General features: G+C 61.6%; 1 protein-coding gene across 1 annotated transcript; it reads left to right on the top strand.

Annotated features, from left to right (window-relative positions):
* Positions 1-215: 215 nt before the first annotated feature.
* On the top strand, positions 216-20,160 carry MFSD12 (major facilitator superfamily domain containing 12). The gene is made up of 10 exons (XM_044999004.1): positions 216-625; positions 12,022-12,232; positions 14,351-14,474; positions 14,671-14,868; positions 16,111-16,203; positions 16,453-16,545; positions 17,029-17,199; positions 17,764-17,858; positions 18,236-18,366; positions 19,680-20,160. The coding sequence occupies exons 1-10, from the start codon at positions 349-351 to the stop codon at positions 19,766-19,768; spliced, it is 1,482 nt and encodes a 493-aa protein (XP_044854939.1). The 5' UTR covers positions 216-348; the 3' UTR covers positions 19,769-20,160.
* The last annotated feature ends 202 nt before the right edge of the window (positions 20,161-20,362 follow it).

Genomic DNA, 20,362 nt, shown 5'->3' with positions numbered 1-20,362 from the left:
GGGCCAGCGAGCCCCGAGGCAGCGCTCGCCCTGGCAGCAATCACAGCCTCCCGCTCGCCGCCGGCCAGCGCCAGCCCCGGCCGCAGCCCCGGCTCGCCCCGCGGCTCCGGGGCGGGGCCCGGCCCGGCTCGCCCCGCCCCGCCGCCCTCCCCATTGGCCCCGGCCGCCGGCCGAGCCCGGCCCCGGGCGCGTGGCCCCTGTCCCTCCCTGGCCGCGGCGGGGCGGGGGGCTCGGCCGAGCGGGGCGGGCGCCGGGCCGTAAAACCCCCGCGCCGGGCGCCCAGCGCCAGCCGGCTCCATGGCAGCAGGCCCCGGGCGCGCCGCTTGATGCAGCCGCGGGAGCCCCGCCATGGCCGAGCCCCCGCCGCCGCCGCCGCCGCTCCCCGGCCCGGCCCGGCTCAGCTACGCGCTGGGGCACTTCCTGAACGACCTGTGCGCCTCCATGTGGTTCACCTACCTGCTGGTCTATTTCCACGCCGTGCTGGGCTACAGCACCACCCACGCGGGGGCCCTGCTGCTCGTGGGCCAGGTGGCCGACGGGGTCTGCACGCCGCTGGTGGGCTACGAGTCCGACCGCTCGGCCGGCTGCGGCCGCTACGGCCGGCGGAAATCCTGGCACCTCGTGGGTAAGGCTGCGCGGGGGCCGGGGGCTGCGGGCGCCCTTCCGAGGCAGCCCTTGGGGCCGGGGCTGGAGAGGAGCTGCCCCCCACCCCGATCTCAAAGCGCGGGGGGTCCTGGCGAGCCTGCGGCGGAGCAGCGGCGAGAAGGAAGGAGAAGCCGGCGGGGAGCCCTGCGCTGCTCCCTCCGGCTGGACTGGCCGCCCCCTGTTCCAGCAGCTCCCCGGCTGTCTCCGTTCCCTGGCCGCTGCTCCGCTGCCCGACTTCCCCTCTGGGCGTCCCTCCAATCCCAGGCCCAGGCGAGTCCCGGGGGGGCCTCCCTGCTGGGAGGGGAGGCTGAGGTCCTCTCCTCTCTGGAGAAAGCTCAGGTAAAGGGGCAAACTGACCTTTCCCAGCCACCAGCGGGGGAACCGCCCAAAGGGGATCGCAGGAGGCCTCTCATCCCTGCAGATGTCAAAGGGGAATCTCCTGTGACCATCTGCTCTGGCCAGGCCATGGGTCTGCCCCCAAATCCTTGCACTAGGATTCCAAACTGACAGGTGCAACCTGCCAGCAGGGATCACTCTCCCGCCAGGGAAATGCAGCCACTTCTGGGCTGGAATGTGGCAGTTGCTAAGCAGAGCGCAGAAACACTCTCTGTGCGCTTGGGACAGTGCAGGAGTAGCCATTGAAACGGCTTGGGGCAATGTAGGGCCTGATCCTGCAGACCGTGCTCCTAGGAGTAGGGCTCATCTGCACAGGTGGCCCCGTAAAGGGGTGGGGAGCCTTGCTGGGTGAGGGGCTGGGGAGACCATTGGGGCGCCTGGGTTAACAGTGTCTGGGCTAATCAAAGCCCCTGGGGTTTGTGTTTGAATAATTAACAGTACAAGCTTGGTTTGACTTGTAACAGACTCTGTATCCTGGGCCTGGCCCAGTCGTTAGCCATGCCGACGATGGTGCACCATCTAACGTAGGTGTGCCGGCCTGGGGAATACCGGTGTAACTAGCATCAGGCAAGCTCAGGGCTTCACGGGGGCGGCTACCCTTGTGTGCACTAGAGCCATTCAAACGGGCCCTGCTTGGTGTGATGTGTCCTGCTCTGAACCGGGATGTGAAGCTGCCAGAGCTCCTGCCTAGGGCACTGAGTCCTCAGGCTCACACTTAACTCTGAGGCTGTCGGTTCAATCCCCTGAGACTTCTCAGAGGCTACGTGTACACTACTAAGGTCAGTCGACCTATGTTAGGTTGACTTGCAGCCACCGATGGCTGATGTCCACACTACCCTCCTGCCGGTGGTACCCAGGAGCTTCCGCTGACCGAAGAGGGGCAGTGTGGGGGGCTGAGAGCCAGGGCTTGCAGATCCCCACTGGAAGCCCAGCTGCCACCCAGGGTTTCTCACCTCTGTGCTCTCAGCTGGGGGGGCAGCCACCCAGGGCTTTTCACCTCTGGTGGGGAGATCCATGCCCGGATGGGAGTAGGGAGCTGGGAACTTGGGGGGCAGCAGGGCTCCCGGTGGGGAGGGGATAGCCCAGGTGGCAGCCCGATTTGGAGCAGAGACCAGGTAGTAACCCAGCTTGAGATCCAGGAGCCAGATTTCTTGTCAATTTCATGGGTCCAGTGGCACAGTGAAATTGACAAGAATGACAGGGCTAGCCTTCACCCTACACCTTCCTTGAGCTGGTTTTATGATGTCAGCATAGCAGGGGAGTTGCATCAGCGGGAGGAGGATATCAGGGGGTAAAACCTCTGCTGTTTTGCAGTGTAGGCAAGGTTGAACCTTCTGCTGTATGGGGCACAGATGTCTTCTCCACTTCTCGAGGTATGTCCACACTTCAAACGCTACAGCTGCATCTTTTCAGTAGAGACACCACCTAAGCCAAGGGGATGGGTTCTCCCGGTGGCAATCCACCTCCCCTGGAGGCAGCACTATCTATACCCGGGTCAAGTCTGCATAACTGCTGTTCTCGGGGAATTTTTCACACCCTTGAGAGCCCTGGCCATGCCAATGTAAGTTCCTAGTGTAGAGCAGGCCTTGGAGGGGATGTGATTAAATGCATCGTCTACCATAGACTCCTAGAATAGAATCCTAGAATATTGGGATTGGACTAGATGACCCCTTGAGGTCTCTTCCAACTCTCTGCTCAAAGCAGGACCAACCCCAACTAAATCATCCCAGCCGGGGCTTTGTCAAGCTGGGCCTTAAAAACCTCTAAAGAAGGAGATTCCACCACCTCCCTAGGGAACCCATTCCAGTGCTTCACCACCCACCTGGTGAAATAGTGTTTCCGAATATCCAACTGTAACTTGAGACCATTGCTTCTTGTTCTGTCATCTGCCACCACTGAGACCAGCCGAGCTCCATCCTCTTTGGAACCCCCCTTCACATAGTTGAAGGCTGCTATCAAATCCCCCCTCACTCTTCTCTTCTGCAGACTGACTAATCCCAGTTCCCTCAGCCTCTCCTCGTAAGTCATGTGCCCCAGCCCCCTGATCATTTTTGTTGCCCTCCGCTGGACTCTCTCTAATTTGTCTACAACCCTTCTGTAGTGGGGGGACCAAAACTGGACACAGTACTCCAGGTGTGGCCTCACTAGTGCTGAATACAGGGGGAAAATCACTTCCCTTGATCTGCTGGCAATGCTCCTACTAATACAGCCCAATATGCTGTTGGCCATCATGGCAACATGGGCACACTGCTGACTCATATCCAGCTTCTCGTCCACTGAAATCCCCAGGTCCTTTTCTGCAGAACTGCTGCTTTGCCAGTCAGTCCTCAGCCTGTTGCAGTACATGGGATTATTGCATCTTAAGTGCAGGACTCTGCACTTGTCCTTGTTGAACCTCATCAGATTTCTTTTGGCCCAATCCTCCAATTTGTCTAGGTCACTCTGGACCCTATCCCTACCCTCCAGTGTATCTACCTCTCTCCCCTAGCTCAGTGTCATCTGTGAACTTGCTGAGGGTGCAATCCATCCCATCATCCAGATCATTAATGTTGAACAAAACCAGCCCCAGGACCGACCCCTGGGGCACTCCGCTTGATACCGGCTGCCAACCAGACATCGAGCCATTGATCACTACCTGTTGAGCCTGACAATCTAGCCAGCTTTCTATCCACCTTATAGTCCATTCATCCAATCCATACTTCTTTAACTTGCTGGCAAGAATACTGTGGGAGACTGTATCAAAAGCTTTGCTAAAGTCAAGATATATCACATCCACTGCTTTCCCCTCATCCACAGAGCCCATTATCTCATCGTAGAAGGCAATCAGGTTGGTCAGGCATGACTTGCCCTTGGTGAATCCATGTTGACTGTTCCTGATCACCTTCCTCTCCTCCAAGTGCTTCAAAATGGATTCCTTGTGGATCTGCTCAATGATTTTGCCAGGGACTGAAGTGAGGCTGACCAGTCTGTAGTTCCCTGGGTTCTCTTTCTTCCCTTTTTTAAATATGGGAACTCTATTTGCCTTTTCCCAATCGTCCGGGACTTCCCCTGATCACCACAAATTTTCAAAGACAGTGGCCAATGGCTCTGCAATCACATCAGCCAACTCCCGCAGCACCCTTGGATGCATTACATCTGGACCCATGGGCTTGTGCCTGTCGAGTTTTTCTAAATAGTCCTTAACCTGGTCTTTCACCGCTGAGGGCTGCTCACCTCCTCCCCATACTGTGCTGCCCAGTGCAGCAGTCTGGGAACTGCCCTTGTCTGTGAAGACCCAGGCAAAAAAAGCATTGAGTACATTAGCTTTTTCCACATCATCTGTCACTAGGTTGCCTCCCCTATTCAGTAAGGGGCCCACACTTTCCCTGACCTTCTGGTTCCTAACATACCTGTAGAAACCCTTCTTGTTACCCTTCACATCCCTTGCTAGCTGCAATTCCAATTGTGCTTTGGCCTTCCTGGTTACACCCCTGCATGCTGAGCAATATTTTTATACTCCTCCCTAGTCATCTGTCCAACTTTCCACTTCTTGTAAGCTTCCTTTCTGAGTTTAAGCTCACTGAAGATTTCACTGTTAAGCCCAGCTGGTCGCCTGCCAGATTTGCTATTCTTTCTGCAGACCCCCTGCTGCAGCTGCTCCTGGAGGAGCTGCAGTGGAGGCTTCTCAAATTGGCACAGGCTCCTGGGGAGGTTGGAAAAACAAGGAGGAGTCTTTGTGGCACCTTATAGACTAACAAAAATTATTTGGGCACAAGCTTTCGTGGGCTAGAACCCACTTCCTCAGCTGCCTGGAGTGGAGAATACAGAGGCAGGTATAAATTCACAGCCCGTGGAAAGATGGGAGTTGCCTCCCAAGTGGGGGGTCAGCGCTAACGAGCCAATTCAATTAAGGTGGAAGTGGGTGACTCTCAGCAGTTGGCAAGAAGGGGTGAATACCAAGGGAAGAAAGGTCGCTCTTGTAGTGCTGGTGAGGTCAGTGTAATCAAGGTGGCCCATTTCAAACAGTTGGCGCGAAGGGGTGAGCATCAGTGGGGAAATTAGTTTTTGTAGTGACCCAGCCGCTACAAAGGGGAGGTTGAGTTAATGTGAAGAAATGGGCGCCTAGTACTTTTGAGAGGAAAACCCCCCCAGGCGCTTCCCTCTGATAACAGTGTAGTAATGCTTTGAAACCAGCCCCTCTCCTGCTGTTCAGGCAGAATGCAGAACCCCCAGCTGTGGGGAGAAGAGCTGAATTAACCCTTGGGGCCCCCGCTTCCTTCTCAATTCCTCGCTTCATCTCTGCAGGGTGGCCTGGTACAGACAGGCAGATGCTTATGAACTGAAAGGTAGTCGGGCCCGAGAGACTTGGCTTGGAGGGGACTGTCCCCGATGTTCCTCTTGGGGTGCTTGTCAGCCTCAAACTGAGCCGCTCCCGGGACCTTTGCAGCCGCCTAGTGAAGCGAAGGCCTCTCCCCGTCCGACAGGTGGGTGGGGACACTTTTTAGACGCAAGGGGGTGGGGGAAGAGATTCGCTCAAGAGTCCGTGGCAAGAGCCAGAAAGAGGTTCCAGGAGCCAGACTCCTCCTGCGCTGTTAGAAAAAGGTTACAAAGAGCCGTGTGATGTGGAGGAATTAAGACCTTCTAGTTCATAAGTTGCCCGCTCTGTTCTGTTGTGTACGCCCGGCTGGCCACGATCCCGGGAGGGCTGGGGGTGTGATCTGGGTCCTGCTCGGTGGGTGTAGAGGACACCTGGCCCTTTGCTGGGATGGGCTGTCAAGTGGACGCTGCTCTCTCCTTGTCTCATCTCTTGTACTTCCATCCCCGTCGTATCTGAGCTCCTCACACCCACAGCACCATTGTGAAACCAGGCCTGGAGGGGCTGTGTCCACACTGCACACTAGGGCTGGGCTCTGACTCCAGTTTGAGCCCAAGCCCCCACTTCCACCCCCGCAAATCATTCTGACTCGGGTCAGCAAACACCCAGGATGTGGGTCCTAGGACCCTGCTGGCACGGGGAGGGGTCAGAGTCCTGCTGAGATTCAGGTCATTTTGCAGTGTGGACGCAGCTCAGGTCTGTGCAGTGTTAGCATGGCTGTCAGACCCGGGTCCTGCAATGGTAAACCCAGGTTTACAATGCAGTGTGGACGCTTACGCCAGGGCTTGGACAGCGAGTCCACAAGCCTGGGACCCACGCGCCCTGGTTTACAATGCAGTGTCACCGCTCCCCTAGTGACTTGACCACGGTTACCCTGCGAGCCTGTGGCAGAGAGAAGAATCAAACCCGAATGACCGGAGTCCGAGGCTGGTGCACTCCCTGGTGGGCCGCCCTTCCCCAGCTCGCAGGAGAGGCTGGGAGACAGGGCGGCGTGTAAGCTGAGCCAGGAGTCCCACAGCGGACTGTCGAGCCGCCTCTCTCTGCCTTTGGCCCTAGCGCCTTGAACGGCGCGTGCCAGTTCCGTGGCTGGCTGCCTGGGGCACATCCTGCCCCCCATGCCCAGGTCTCTCGCTGATCCGTGTGCCCCGAGGGTGCGTAGCCAGGGGCCGGCCCCTTTGAGTGGGGGCCTTCGTTTCCTAGGCTGCTGCTGCTGCAAGGGGAATTCTTCCCCCCCCGCCCCCCGAATTTGCAGCTCTCCTGAGCTGCTGTCACAGCTGCAGATTCCAGACATCTGGAAGTGTCCCTCAAGGAACGTCCGGGTCTGGGGGGTCGTAGCGCTCCCTGCCTGTGTTCTGACAGGCCAGAGCTGGAGCAGCTGGGCACGAATGCTGCTCACGCAGGACTTCTGGGCAGGGACTATTCCTGTCCGGGGGAGCCTGCACCTGCTCTGGACTGGACACGTGTGTACCGGCAGCTCTCGAGGCAGCTGTGTCAGGCTCGCCTCCCCAGACTCAGGTGTGGTTGGAAGGAGCTGATGTCTGCTGCCCGCTGACCCGGAGACACGCTCTTCCTCCCTGCAGTCGGGATTCAGAATGGGCAGTGTGGGCCGGGGGTGGTGCCCCAGCCTGAGACTTGGGAGAGCAGGTTTTGCCCCGGCTCTGCCACTGACCTGCTGGGTGACCTTGGGCAAGTCCTTTCCCTTCTAGCTACCTCAGTTTCCCCTCCTACCCATTGTCAGTCTGCTTTAGAGTGTGAGCGCTCTGGGGCAGGGACTGTCTTCCTCTGGGCTTGTGCAGCACCCCACCCACGGGGGCTGGATCTGCGCTGGTGTCGCTGTCACACCCCCACGATCCAACCTCTGATACTCTGGCTCTAGAGCTGGGTGGTGTGGAAACTGGCCTCCCCCACGGTCCCTGAGGCTCTGCAGCCCGAGACGAAGCCCAGTGTGAGGACTCCTGGGGACTCGGCGGGTTTTGAATCAGCCCCTGGAAGAGGTGGAGGGAGGTGACTGTGCAACCAAACCTCCCTGGCTGCTATTAATGGAGACTTTGACCCCTGCTAAGCACGTGCTGCTCATCCCTGGGCCCTGCCCTATGTAGCATCTGACAACTGACATGGAGCAGAACTGGGGGCTTGAGCCCAGTATCTCAACTGCTCCCAAACATGGCTTAGGTTTGGGTCCATCTCTAAATTAAACCCTTGTGAATTGCAGACAGTCCTCAGCCCCGGACTGTCTGATGAAACCTTCCGAGAGCCCTTTTATCTCCACATGACAGGAACCTCTTTCATCTTGTGTCTTGTGCAAAGCCGTTATTCACGTGAACCTGGCAGGAGGAACAGACCTTCCTGGGGCTGCTGGCTTGAGCGGCAGGAGTGCAGATGGCCCAGATGAAAAGCACAGTGGGTTTGAATCCTTTCGTTCCATTGCAGCTCTGCCCCAGCACTGGGGGCACGTCCTGACCTGCATTGAGACACAACCCCCATTGATGTCCCCACTCGAGGGCAGTGTACGGCCCCAATCTTGGTCTTTGAGGTCAGGCTTTTGATCCCGGGCTGGAATAAGGGGACACTTTCAAGCTTGGGCAGATCCAATTTGTCGTGAAAGGCATATCACAGTCCACTCAAAGCTTGTGGGTCCTGTCATGAGGCCAACTTCCTACCGATTCCACAAAGACTGATCTCTGTGCTCCGGGATGGCCAGCCGAGGCACCTAGCATGGAGCTGATCACAGATGGTAAATGTCTGGGGGACAGAGGTCTGGCTTAGGCTAGGAAATCTGCCCATTAGCAATGACGGTTGCAGGGAAATGTGTGTCCAGACCATGTTAGGAGGCCATGCCTAGCGCCAGCTGCACTTTTGCTCAAGCTGCTGCTGAACCTGTTGTTGGCAACAGGTAACTTGTCTAAAGTGGACCAGGCCTGCAGGGAGCGAGGGAAGAACAAGTCTAGCGCTGCACTAACTATGGGGTCATGATACTGGTTGCAAAATATGAGTGGTTCTCCCCACCCCGCCCCTGCAAGTGGTTCCTCTTCCAGTCAATGAGTCAGTTCTGGGGGGAAACTGTGCCACCTGGGGTGATGGGGGAATAAGTGATGCCATGGAGGAGAGAGGATCTCGTGGTTAGAGTTGAACTGGGACTTGTGAGATTTGGGTGGATTCCCCGGCTCTGTCCCCCCTTCCTGAGTCATTTTGTCCACACTGAGCCTCGGTTCCCCATTTTACAGAGAGTGCGGGGGGGGGGGGGGGAGCATTCCCTTAGAAATCATAGAATCTCAGGGTTGGAAGGGACCTCAGGAGGTATCTAGTCCAACCTCCTGCTCAAAGCAGGACCATCACCAACTAAATCATCCCAGCCAGGGCTTTGTCAAGCCTGACCTTAAAAACCTCTAAAGAAGGAGATTCCACCATCTCCCTAGGGAACCCATCCCAGTTCTTCACCACCCTCCTAGTGAAATAGTGTTTCCTAATCTCCAACCTAGACCTCCCCCACTGTGACTTGAGACCGTTACCCTTTGTCTTGGGGCTCGTGTGTGTGAGAGCTGAGCTGGTTTAATTTACGGGGAAATGAACCCCCCAGCCCCAGTGTGGATGCCCTGGCTCCGGTGTAAGAGGCTAAAGGAAAATATCTCCGAGTTGAACAGGTTTATGTTAAAGTGAAACGAGCTCCCCTTGCGCTGACGAGCATTCACACGGGGGTGGGCACGCGCTGCACTGACTTAGCATGTGCCAACACTACAGTGTTTCAGCTGCACAGCTGGGCGCTGCAGCTTGGCCACTGTAGTGTAGACGTGCTACCGCGGCAGAAGGGGGTTTCGATGCAGTAGTCGATCCACCCCCTCGAGGCGGCAGCCAGGCCGACACCAGGTCTTAGTTCAGTTTAACTGCACCTCGGGTGGGATTTTCACACCCCTGAGCTAAGTTTCAGATATAGACCAAGGTCTAAGGGTTTGTCTACACGTGGCATTAATCAGGAATGGCTAATCCGCTTTCCATTCCTATCCTGCCTTAATCTGGATTAGTTTTCATGTGTAGACGAGCCCTGAATGGGTTCAGATTCACACTGGTAGCCTGAACTGGTGCCACTGTCCTGTTTAGACAAGGCCTGAGATTGTTGGGCCTGCAGGGCAGGGACTTGCGCCAAGGGTCTGCAGCGCCTGGCGCGACAGGGCCCTTATCTGGGGGGAGGCCTCTAGGCTGTACAAATAAGCCCCTGCACAGAGAATTCAGGCTGCTGGAGGGGGGGCGGATGGACTGGGCTGGTCTGCACTGTGGGGGTAGGTCGGCTTAACCACCCCGCTCAGGGATGGAAAACGTTTCCTGCCCTGTGCGATGTGACGACTTCAGCCCCAAGTGGGCACCGCTGGGTGGACGGAAGAATTCCAGCTCCCGGGGAGAGCTCCTGCCGCAGGCGCACCCCGAGGGGACGATCTCTGCCTTTGCCGCACAGCTCCGGAGACAGGTTAGAAAACACTCCTGTTAGGAGACCATTTCAAAGCGGAAGGAGCCGGGGAGAGCTGGGGGCTCCTTGGCCGGCCTGACCAGTTCAGACCAGTCACAACGGCAGGAAGAATTAAAAATTGGAATTGTGGCCCAGACGCCGGGGCAGACCCATGCTGACGGCGGAAGAGATTGCGCCAGCCGCGGTGCCCGCGAGCGACCGGGAGCCCTGACGTAGAGCGGGGGCCCTTCAGCGTCCCGGGCTGGCTTCCGTGGCAGGGAAGGAGCGTCTCTGTGCGCTCCGGGACACGGGTTAGGCAGCAGGCCACGCGTGAAGGCTGCGGCCCAGTGCTAGTGACGTGAAGCTGGAGGGCAGTTTTGGCTCTGCTGCGTACGCTGACTGAGAGCCCGTTGTGCGGAACGGGAGCTGCGGGGAGCGTCTCTGGTTTCGCTCTGACTCCGCCTGGAATTGGTTTCTGGCCCTGCTGGGCTTTTTAGGAAACTGAAACCACCGCCCGGTGTGGAGAAAGCAGCTGGGCAGAACGGAGGCGCTGGGCTGGGACGCGGGGGGCCGGCGTGCAGACTCGCGGCGAGGTTCCTAGGCCCGCTGAGCCATCGGTGCCTCTGATGCACTGATCTCGGGCCCCCAGCCAATGCGCTAGGGCGCGGCTTGTGCTGGCTTCTGGCTTCCCTGTTCTCAGCCTGGTCGTTTGCCTCCAGCCAGGGGATGGAGGGTCTCGGCCTGCTCCAGCAGCTGAAGGAAATGGCCCGTTAGCCACGCCGTGCTGTCTCTCCTGGCCAGCCCTGTCTCGCTCGTTCCCGTCTCCTGGGGACGGTGTATGTGCCTTGTGGTAGCAGAGCCTGCTCCGGGGGTGCTGGGGCATGCGGAGGGGGGTGTGAGTCACCGGGAGACGAGCGGGACTGGGTGGGGAGACCAGCCCTCAACTACCACCGGATGCTGAGGGTCAGACCCCAAACCTTGTGGGCTTCTCTGGCCAGTGAAGGCCGCAGGCCTCCCCCAGGGGGTGGGGGAGCGTTCTCCAAAATCCCCTCTAGTGCAGTGCCTGTGAAAGGGTTCATGGAGGACGGGCTGGAGCCGGCGCCCTGTGGGGCAGGGGGGATAACCAGCCAGTGGGGCTGTTCAGCTGTCGCGTTGTGCTAGAAATGGCAAAGCCCCGAGAAATCCGGGGCTCAGGAGTGCAGACAGCAGCCGTCAGGGCTAAGCGCCATTCTCGCCTCATAGACCCAGGTGGGGCCGCGGCGGCGCCCCCAGTGTGACCCATGCCGCTGGGGTAACGGCGCTTGCTTGGATGGGAGCCAGGCGGCTGGCGGAGCCGCGTTGATGCTTGGGGTTGGGTGGGTTGTAGACAGGCTCTCGCGGACCCTTTTCCCCTGCCCCGGCGGCTGGCTCTGCCAACTCCAGGATTGGAGAATCCCCCCGAGCCCTCGCTGGCCCAGACGCTGCACTAGGGCTGCCCAGCTCTATGGGGGCAGAGTCTGGCGCGCTCCAGCCATGGGGCTGGTTCCTCAGTCCTCACGGCAAGCGAGCCGGCGGCTGTCTCTGGCCGAGATCTGCATTGTTCCGGCGTTGGCGGCTCACTGTGCCTGCGCCCTAAGGAGCCCGGTCCAGTGTTCGGATCAGGGCCTGGCGTCGTAGCGCCTGGGTCCTACGCAGGCTGGCTGATCCTGGGGCTGGGCGTGGCTCTGCCTTTGTCCCCCCCCGCCCCCGATGAACGGCACAACGATGAACCTTGCTGGGCGCAGACAGCATCCCGGGGCAGAACTGGCCGGCAGTGCTGACTGCTCCCAGCTTTCAGTAATCGGACTAGGAGCTTGGCTCTGGCCTGCGAGTAGCTTCTGTGGTAGCAGGAGGCCGGGCGGGCACCCCCTGAGGCAGCCTGGCCAGAGACAGGAGCCCCCCCAGAGTCAGCTTGGGAGTCCCCGTGCCCGGGCAGAGGGCTGCCGGCTCCGAGCACCCACGGAGCAGGAGCAGGAGGACGAGAGGAGTTGGCTTTACAGGCCAGCGCGCTGCAGACACGCTGCCCATGGCGCAGATCCCTGCTGTGCGCCGTGGGGTGCCCAAGAAACTTGGGACTGGTGTCCCCCGCCCCCCCCTTCCCACCACGCCCCCACTCCTGGCCTCGTGTCCAGCCGGGCCCAGCACTGACTTCTGTGTCTTGCCTCCCCAGGGACTGTCTGCGTCCTGCTGTCCTTCCCCTTCATATTCAACCCCTGCCTGGGCTGCAAGGAGGCCACGCCCCAGTGGGCCGCGCTCATCTACTTCATCCCCTTCATAGTCATCTTCCAGTTCGGCTGGGCGGCCACCCAGATCTCCCACCTGTCGCTCATCCCCGAGCTGGTGACCACAGACCACGAGAAAGTGGAGCTCACAGCGCTCAGGTAACCAGCCCCGGGTGCTGGCGGGCCTCGAACAGCACAGGCTGCTTCTCCGGCCGCTAAAGGAGCAGCACCATCAGCTGTGAGCCAGTAGTGGGCTGTTATCCCCATTTAGTGTGGGTGATTTTCCGACCCATATGATGCTGAGGGCCTGGCCTGTGGGGTGTCCTGCCCATCACTCCGTGCCTTGCCCAGCTCCCAGCACCATGGAGATGGGTGCAGGGGGGCCCCAGACCCTACGGGGCTGAAAGCTGTTTCAGTCTCTGCTATGGGGCTGGCCTGGCTTCCTCTCAGCCCTATGGCTGCTGCTCATGTCCAGTCCCCTCTGGGGCTGAGAGGGTTAATTTCTCCTGCACGGCTTGTCTGTTAAAGCCCAGCAGTCCCCAGGTCTGGCTGACCCTGAGCTCAGGCCTGTCAATCATTCTTTAAATCGCCCCCCCCCCCCCGCCGTGTCCTGCCTGCCTCCCTGCCCCCAACAGCAGTGGGCCGACCCCCGACCTCGCGGTGGCTCTTCTCCTGGGGGGTCCCCCCGGCTTTGGGTCAGGCCTGTGGAGAGTGACCCGTGCTCAGGGCGGCCCACGCTCTGTACCCCCAGCTGTACCCTGCAAGCTGCCCGGCTCCGAGCATCAGATCTCAGTGGGCATGACAGCCGGTGTCTTGGGAGCACTCGGGCTGTGCCCCCTTCCTGCCCTCCCCCCCGCAGCTCCTGCGGCTCAGGGAGCGACGGGAACCCAGCCGCTCCATGGCAGGAGGGGTGGCCAGTGATACCCCAGGTTTGGGAGCTGCAGACAGATGGACTTTCTCTCTCCGCCCCGTCCCCCGGTTCAGTGTCCAGACAGTGGTGCCCTCTCCCCGTCTGGCTCAGGAACATGAGGGCCCAGCTGCTACCTGGCATTACCCTCGCGGTACCAGCCCCTGCCTCCGGGCCGGGCGAGGGGCAGCCTGCGTGGCCCGAGGAGGCGACGTGTCACTTGTAGCCGTGTCCGTGGTCTCGGCTTGGCGTAGAGAAGCCCCCGAGCGCCTGCACAAACCTGTATCCGGCGGGGGTCCACAGCGACAGGCACGTTGTAAACAACCCCCCCCCACACACACCCCAGCTGGCAGCTGCAGGGGAGGACGGGGGGGCGGGTGGCTCTGTTTCAAACACCGAAGCACTTGTGAAACCCCCCCGGCCTGGCTAGAGGGGCTGGCGGAGGGTCGTAGCTGCCCAGGAGCCTGGGGGTGGCTGGGTCGGGGGGCCTGGTTGTGATTCTAGCTGGAGGGGCGGGGGGCTGCCCTGGGCTGTGCTCGGCGAGAAGAGTCAGTCACACATCACACACCAGCGAGTGGCTCTGCAGGTGAACAGGGCCCAGGGCTGCCCCCCAGCAAACCCCGGAGGGGGGGAACGGCCCCATGGCTTCGCAGGTGGAGCGTTACGGGCCCCCTCCAGCCTGCGCGGTGCTGAGTCAGCAGGTGGGGAAGCGTCTCTTATCAGCCAGCGAGCGGCAAACAGGGCCCGGTTATCTGCCATCAGCGGGCGGAAGTCCCCTCCGCACTGGGTCTGCGCCCAGCAGATAACCCTCCACAGGAAGGATGTGGCGCCGCATTGGGGCTGCGGGAGGCGTCACTGCCTCTCGAGAAGCTGCCGTCGGTCCAACCGTCTGTCCCGTGCAGCCACGCAGCTCCCTGCCGCAGGACAGCGCCCGGGGTCGCCTGTGGAACCACGCACCGGGGCGGGGCAGGGCTGGGCGGTCCCATGGGGCAGAGGAGAGGCTGGGCTCGGCTGTCGTGGCTCTAAAGGGGGGTTGGGACCACGGCTGCTGGACAGGGACCCTGTGGGAGGTCTGGATCCTGGCGTGTCCTGCCCAGTCGACGCCAGTCTGGCTCCCTCCAGCAGGGGGCAGCATTGCGTGTCTGTGCAAATTCACCCCCGCGGGAGTGTTCACACTCACCAGCTCCCCCCCCCCCGGTTTGTGCTGCGGACGTGCCTGACGCTGGCTGTGGAATGGGGGGGGGGGGCTGACTGGCTCGGGCTCCAGATCTTGTTCTGCACCAACGTGCAGCGTTTGCCCCCCATCTCTCTCGTGCACGTGAGCACCCGGGCGGGGAGCGCCCCGTGACTCGCTGCGTCCTCTCCCCCAGGTACGCCTTCACCGTCGCGGCCAACATCACCGTGTACGGCGTGGCCTGGCTGCTCCTGCACTTCCAGCTCGGACACTCGGGGCCGACGGAGCAGCTGGGCAAGCCTGACATCCACGTCTTCCGGGTGAGTGCGGCGGGGCCGGGGGCCGGGCCCCGGGCAGCACAGCTGTGATGGGGGAGAAGCTGTGAGGCAGCGCGGGGCTTTTGGGGCAGTTGTGGGTCTCTTGGCAGAGACTGGGATCAAACCGGCCTTCCCCTCAAAGTGCCCCCGAACCCCCGGCTTCCTGAGGATTTGCTGAGTCTTCTTCCTGTGCCCTTAGAACCTGTCCCTGATCGTGGTGGCGGTGGGCGCTGTGTTCTCGCTCCTGTTCCACCTGGGCACCAAGGAGCGGCGCCACCCCCAGGCCAGGCTGCTCGAGCCCGAGGAGCACACGCCGCTGCTGCAGAAGGGGCACAAAACCCCCCCGCGCCCACTGCTGCTGTGGAAACACTGGCTGCGGGAGCCTGCCTTCTACCAGGTACGGGGTGTGCCCGGTGAGGGGAGCCGGGGCGGGGGGGTCCCATGTGTGGGGAGCAGGGGGGCCTCGCAAGAGATGGGCATAGCTGCGTGGCAGGCCTGGCAGCTGGATCTGTGTATCCACAGGACAGGTACGGCGCAGGCAAGCGCCTGATGCCCCCAGCCGTACCCCCTCTGACCCCTGCCTGGGCCGGGCCCTGCTGGGAGGGGAGGCCAGTCTCCAGGCTTGGCCTCCCAGTCATGCCAGCCGTGCTGGTGGCTTTCGCCGTGGCTCCCCCGGACACAGGAGCCCTCAAATAGCTACTGAGCACCGGCCCCTGCATTGTCCCCGCGGCTCAGCACCTGGTGCTGGGTCAGGAGCATCCTGCCCGGGGTGTGACGGGCTGCCTGCCCCTCCGGGACCTGCCAGGGAGAGCGTGGGAGTGTGGCCAGCAGCTGGCTGCCGCTGCCGCTCTCGGGGGCTTTGCACAGCTGTGTGGCACCCAGGGCCTGTGCTGGGCCTGGGGAGAAGCACAGCTTTGGGTGGCTCAACAGCGCCCCCCTCAGGCCAAGGCAGGAGTAGCACTGCCTAGTGCAGGGGCTCTCAAACGGAGGGTCAGGACCCCTCAGGGGGTCGCGAGGTTATTACATGGCAGGGTCATGAGCTGTCAGCCTCCAGCCCAAACCCTGCCGTGCCTCCAGCATCTGTGATGGTGTTAAATATATTAAAAAGTGTGTGTAATTGATAAGGGGGGTCGCACTCAGAGGCTTGCTGGGTTAAAGGGGACACCAGCACAAAAGTTTGAGAGCCACTGGCCTAGCGGGTGCCAAGGGGGAGGGGTGCAGGGGGGTTCGAGCAGCAGCACAGGTGACCTGAGGGGAGAGAGCCGCCCCACTCAGGACGCTCAGACCTGGGCACATGTCACTGCGCCCAGCCGGCCCCATGCCCAGCCGGCCAGGCCTCTGGGCACCCCAGCGAGGCAGGTAATGACTCTGGATTCAAGGGGGCTCATTGGGGGAGGGACCCTTGTGCGGTAGGAGAGAAGCCCCCTTTGGTATAGGAACCTCTGTCTTCTGCCGCACAGCTTTGCCCAGGGGCCTGCAGGACCGGCCGGTGCTAGCCCCCCGGGCTCCTTGGCTCTGCGTCCCGTGGCTGCGATGTCCCATGTCTCCCCCAGGCGGGCAGAGGGCCAGGGTCTCCGTTCCTGCCAGCACAAGCCCCTCTGAGCGGGGCTGGCGTAACGGGCTGGCGTGTCTCCTCTAGGTGGCGATGCTGTACATGGCCACGCGGCTGATTGTCAACCTGTCCCAGACCTACATCGCCATGTACCTGACCAACTCGCTGATGCTGCCCAAGGTGAGTGAGCAGCAGGGGGCGCCAGCGCTGGGGGTCGCTTCACACCAGGCACCGGCGCGACCAGGACAATCCTGCGATGCCCATGGCAGGGTCCCTGTGTCGCTGGCGGGGGTGGGCTATGAGTGGGGAACCCCCTGGGTGGCTGGCGGAAGGCAGAATAGGGCAGGGGGTCCCAGCAGTGGGTGGGGAGGGGGGCACAGACCCTTGGGATGTCTGAGCCAAGCACTCTGCTCTGTCTCTCCTCCCCAGAAATTCATCGCCACCATCCCCCTGGTGATGTACATCAGCGGCTTCCTCTCCTCCTTCCTCATGAAACCCGTCAACAGGTGGATCGGCCGAAACGTGAGTGGGATGGGGGGGGGGGTGTCCCGCTGTAACGGCGCACGTCTGGGCCTGCGGGGAGATGCCCGTTGGCAGGAGTGACCCGGGCACCTAGGAGTGCCCATGCGGGGTGGGTGTGATGTGCCCCGGGTACAATCCAGACGGAGTAGCTGTGCCACCCCTGCCCTTTACATGCTTTGCTGCCGTAGCCTCCAGCACGCGAGTCCCTCCCAGCCACGTCTGTGTGCTGCAGCCGGCCAGGCCATGGCTCTCTCCAGCCCGGGAGCACCACGCGCTGCCGGCCCGAGCGTCCCCCACCCCTTCCTTCAGCCTTTGCTCGTATGGCTGCGTTCCACCCCTTGGCGCTCGCCTTTGGAGCCTTTCCAGTTTCTCGGCATCCTCCCTATACAGGATCCTACATACGGCAGCTCTGTGGAGTCCTGGGTTTAATGAGTGTTTCTCCTCCCCGCCCCCCTTCTCTCCCTGCCCTTCGCCTCCGAGCAGCTGACCTACTTCATGGGGTTACTCATTATCCTGGCCTTCGCCTCCTGGGTGGCCCTGGACAGCCGGCTGGGAGCGGAGGTTTATGGAGCCGCTGTGCTGCTCGGGGCTGGCTCGGCCACCATCTTGGTCACATCCCTCTCCATGACGGCTGACCTCATTGGGAGCAACACGGTAGGTTCCTGCGGGGACGAGTGATGCGACGGGCGCAGCCGGTGCCCCTGGGGGTAGAGCAGTGGGTACGACCTCCCCTTTTCCGGGCCCTGCAGGGAAGGGCTAATCCAGGCTGCCCGAAGCAGCTGGGAAGACGCTCAGGTGCCCTGGGGGTGTATGGCAGGGGTCACTGAGGGCTACCTTCCTTCAGCACAGTGAGGTCCAGCACGGGCACCCCAGGCTCTCTGGGTTTGTGGGGCTGTCTCCGCTCCTGGGTTTCTGAAGTGGCTTTAGCGAGCCCGTGGGTCTGTACAGAACAGGGCGCTGGCCCTGGCACCAGACGGGAATTAACTTCTGCTGCAGGAACGAGTTTGCCCACAAGAGGGCACGAGGCTCCCTGGTTCTGTACGCGGCTGATCCGAGCTGCGCCCACCCTGAGCTGGGTGAGAGGCCTAGGGGGTCCCAGCAGGCGGCTGCAGGGGGCCCGAGCCGGGGCGGCTGCGGGAGACGCCAGAGGAGGCAGAGACGTGGGTGGGTCGAGCCCTGGGGTGTGGAATGAGGCTGATGCTGTTCGTTTCCCTGCAGCACAGCGGAGCCTTCGTCTACGGGGCCATGAGCTTCACGGACAAAGTGGCCAATGGGCTGGCGGTGATGGCCATCCAGAACCTGCACCCCTGCCCGTAAGTGTCGTGGCTGGCCTGGGACGTGGGCCTGGGGCTGCCGGAGAAGGCCCTGCAGCAGGCACCTGTGTTCTCACCCAGTCCGGAGTATCTGCAGCCGAGACCTTCCAACTCCCAGCACAGTGCCCTGCTGCTCGAGCTGAAGCGTCGCTCCCCTGGCTGCCGGCTGTATAGGCCAACCAGCGGGGGGCTGCGGTACACTCTGGCGGTGCCTTACCCTGCATTGTGCCAGCCCCAGAGCCAGCACGTGCCCCCTCCCAGCTCCACGGGGGCAGCTGCCATCCTGCCTTAGGGACGGCTCTGTCCCCTCTCCGGTGCATGTGGGGCTGGGGGAGCCGGGGGCCCTGCTGGAGTCTCACTTGTCCCTTTGCCTTCAGGACCCAGCTCTGCTGCGCCGGCTGCGTTGAGTTCTACCACTGGGTGATGGTGGTCGTCACCGGGGGCGTCGCGGTGGTCGCCACCGTGTGTCTGTCCTGCATTATGATCTGGCCAATCCGGGTCCGATTCCGTGAGTCCTGTGCCCTGGGGGAGGGGCTAGCGGGGGGCTGGCAGCAGAGCGGGGGCTGCAGGGAAATCTCTGCACAGGCGGGGCTGGTTTGTGAGGGAGGGTGTCTGTGTTCAGATCCTGCTGGCTGGGGGGCGGGGGGGGGGGCGTTCTCTGCTACCCTAGTCCCGCCAGGGGGTGCTGTAGCAAGGCTGGTTGTGGGGAAGCTCACAGCTACTGCAGTTCCAGCCACCTCCACCAGGAGGCACTGTAGGGGAGCCAGATAACGCACAAGAGGCATTTAAAGGCGCTAGAAAACCCGCTCTCCTCTGACATGGTGACTTACACCAAACCACTGGAGGGTAAAATGAACAGGGCTTAAGCTGAGGTGCTGCTGAGCTGGGGGGCCAGGCCTGTTAGCAGATGCTCCCCCCCCTCCCCCATGCATCTCCCTCACCCTGCTGACTCGGTGGCAGCTCTGCTCAGGGAAGCATCTGCAATGGCTCTAATGTGACTATGGGGCGCTGGATTTTGGGGGCCACTGCGGCTCCTTAGCTGAACACTGGGGGTGCTGCCCAGCCTCTGCTCCTGCCGCTCTCTGAGCACTCTCTACACTACAGACGCCCCCCCCCCCCCGCTCCAAGCAGGGTAGTTCTACCCACCTAACCCCCATGCAGACAGCGCTGTCCATGGGAGAGCTGCTCCCGCCCCTGGGGTGGGTGGGGGGTGGGCAGGGGGAGAGCGCTCTCCCGGCGGCCTGGAGCATCTTCGTTAGCGTTTCAGCGTAGACGTGCCCTCGCTCCTGTGAAGCTGGTGGGAGGCAGCGGGGCTACTGGTCAGAGCACAGGGCTGGGCGCCAGGTGGCCGGGTTCTGTGCTGGACGGTTCCGCTGGCGTGTAGCTGGCCTTGCCGGGGTTCTCTCCAGCGGGGCTGGCAGATGTGGGCTGAGACCTTTCAAAGCTGCCCAAGGGATTTGTGCACCCAGCTGCCCTGAGGATGAGCCGGGAATGAGGGTACAATTATTGTAACCGCTTTGAACGCCGCAGGCCCAGAGTGCTTCATGCTCCTTGGCAGGGAGGGGGGCCTGGGGCCCGGGGCTCTGGAGAAAACACGGCCTCCTGTTAGTCATCGCCCCGCCCGCTGGTGGAAGCCCCTGGGTTAAGATGGACGCTAGCGGGCAGGCCCAGTCCAAGCGTGGGGCCACGGGATGCAGGCTGGGGTCCTGCCAGTCAGCTGCTTCGTGCTTTTCTGGCCCATGTCCCGTGCCTGGAGGGGGCCTGGGGACCTGTTAACCCAAAGGCCAACCTGCTGCTGCTGCTTCTCTCTCTCTGCTGCAGATGACGTCTCGGTGCTGCCGCTGGCTGGGGCAGGGCCGGGCGAGGCTGGGAGCCTGGGGGAAAGGAGCCGAAGCAGCACCGTCAACTGAGCCGGGCGCTCGCACTCGGAACCGGGCCTGCGCCCCTTGCACTTTACACCTGGGATGCTGCAAAGGAAGGGAACCGACGCTGGGCCCCGGGGCAGGGCCGGTGCTGAGCTCGGGCGGCAGGTCGGCCTGGTCCTTTGCATCCGCCTCCCGCCACTTTCCTCCCCCCGTCACTATGTAACGTCGCCCCCTGCTGGCAGCGGGGGGGAATCCCATGTCTTTGCACATGTCCAATCCTAGGACTCGCTGGGCGGCGGCACGAATCGGGTCCGCCCCATGCACTGTGGGAAGCTGGGCACTAAACGTTTTAACACGGGTCGTGCAGTCTGTCTGTGAAACAACCTTGTTTTTAAAACGAGAACCAGCTCGAGTAAAGGGACAACGTCTGAAGGACAGCAGCGTTGTGTGCAGGGGCTCTGCGTCTCCACCGGCAACTCTCCTGCAAACTGCGTTTCCGACGGGGGGCGGGGACCTGCCCCTCCTTCACCCCTTGGAAATTCTGCTGCTCGGCCTCTGCAGGGGGGATCTGGCTGCAGCATCACAGCGTAGCCAGCGCTTGTGAGATTTAAAGTCTCAGCTCCTGGAGTCAGGTGACTA

The sequence above is a fragment of the Mauremys mutica genome, chromosome 24 (genome assembly GCF_020497125.1).
Source record: "Mauremys mutica isolate MM-2020 ecotype Southern chromosome 24, ASM2049712v1, whole genome shotgun sequence".
NCBI lineage: Eukaryota > Metazoa > Chordata > Testudines > Geoemydidae > Mauremys > Mauremys mutica.
The sequence above is the reverse complement of the archived record's forward strand: the minus strand, read 5'-3'. Positions and strand labels throughout refer to the sequence as shown.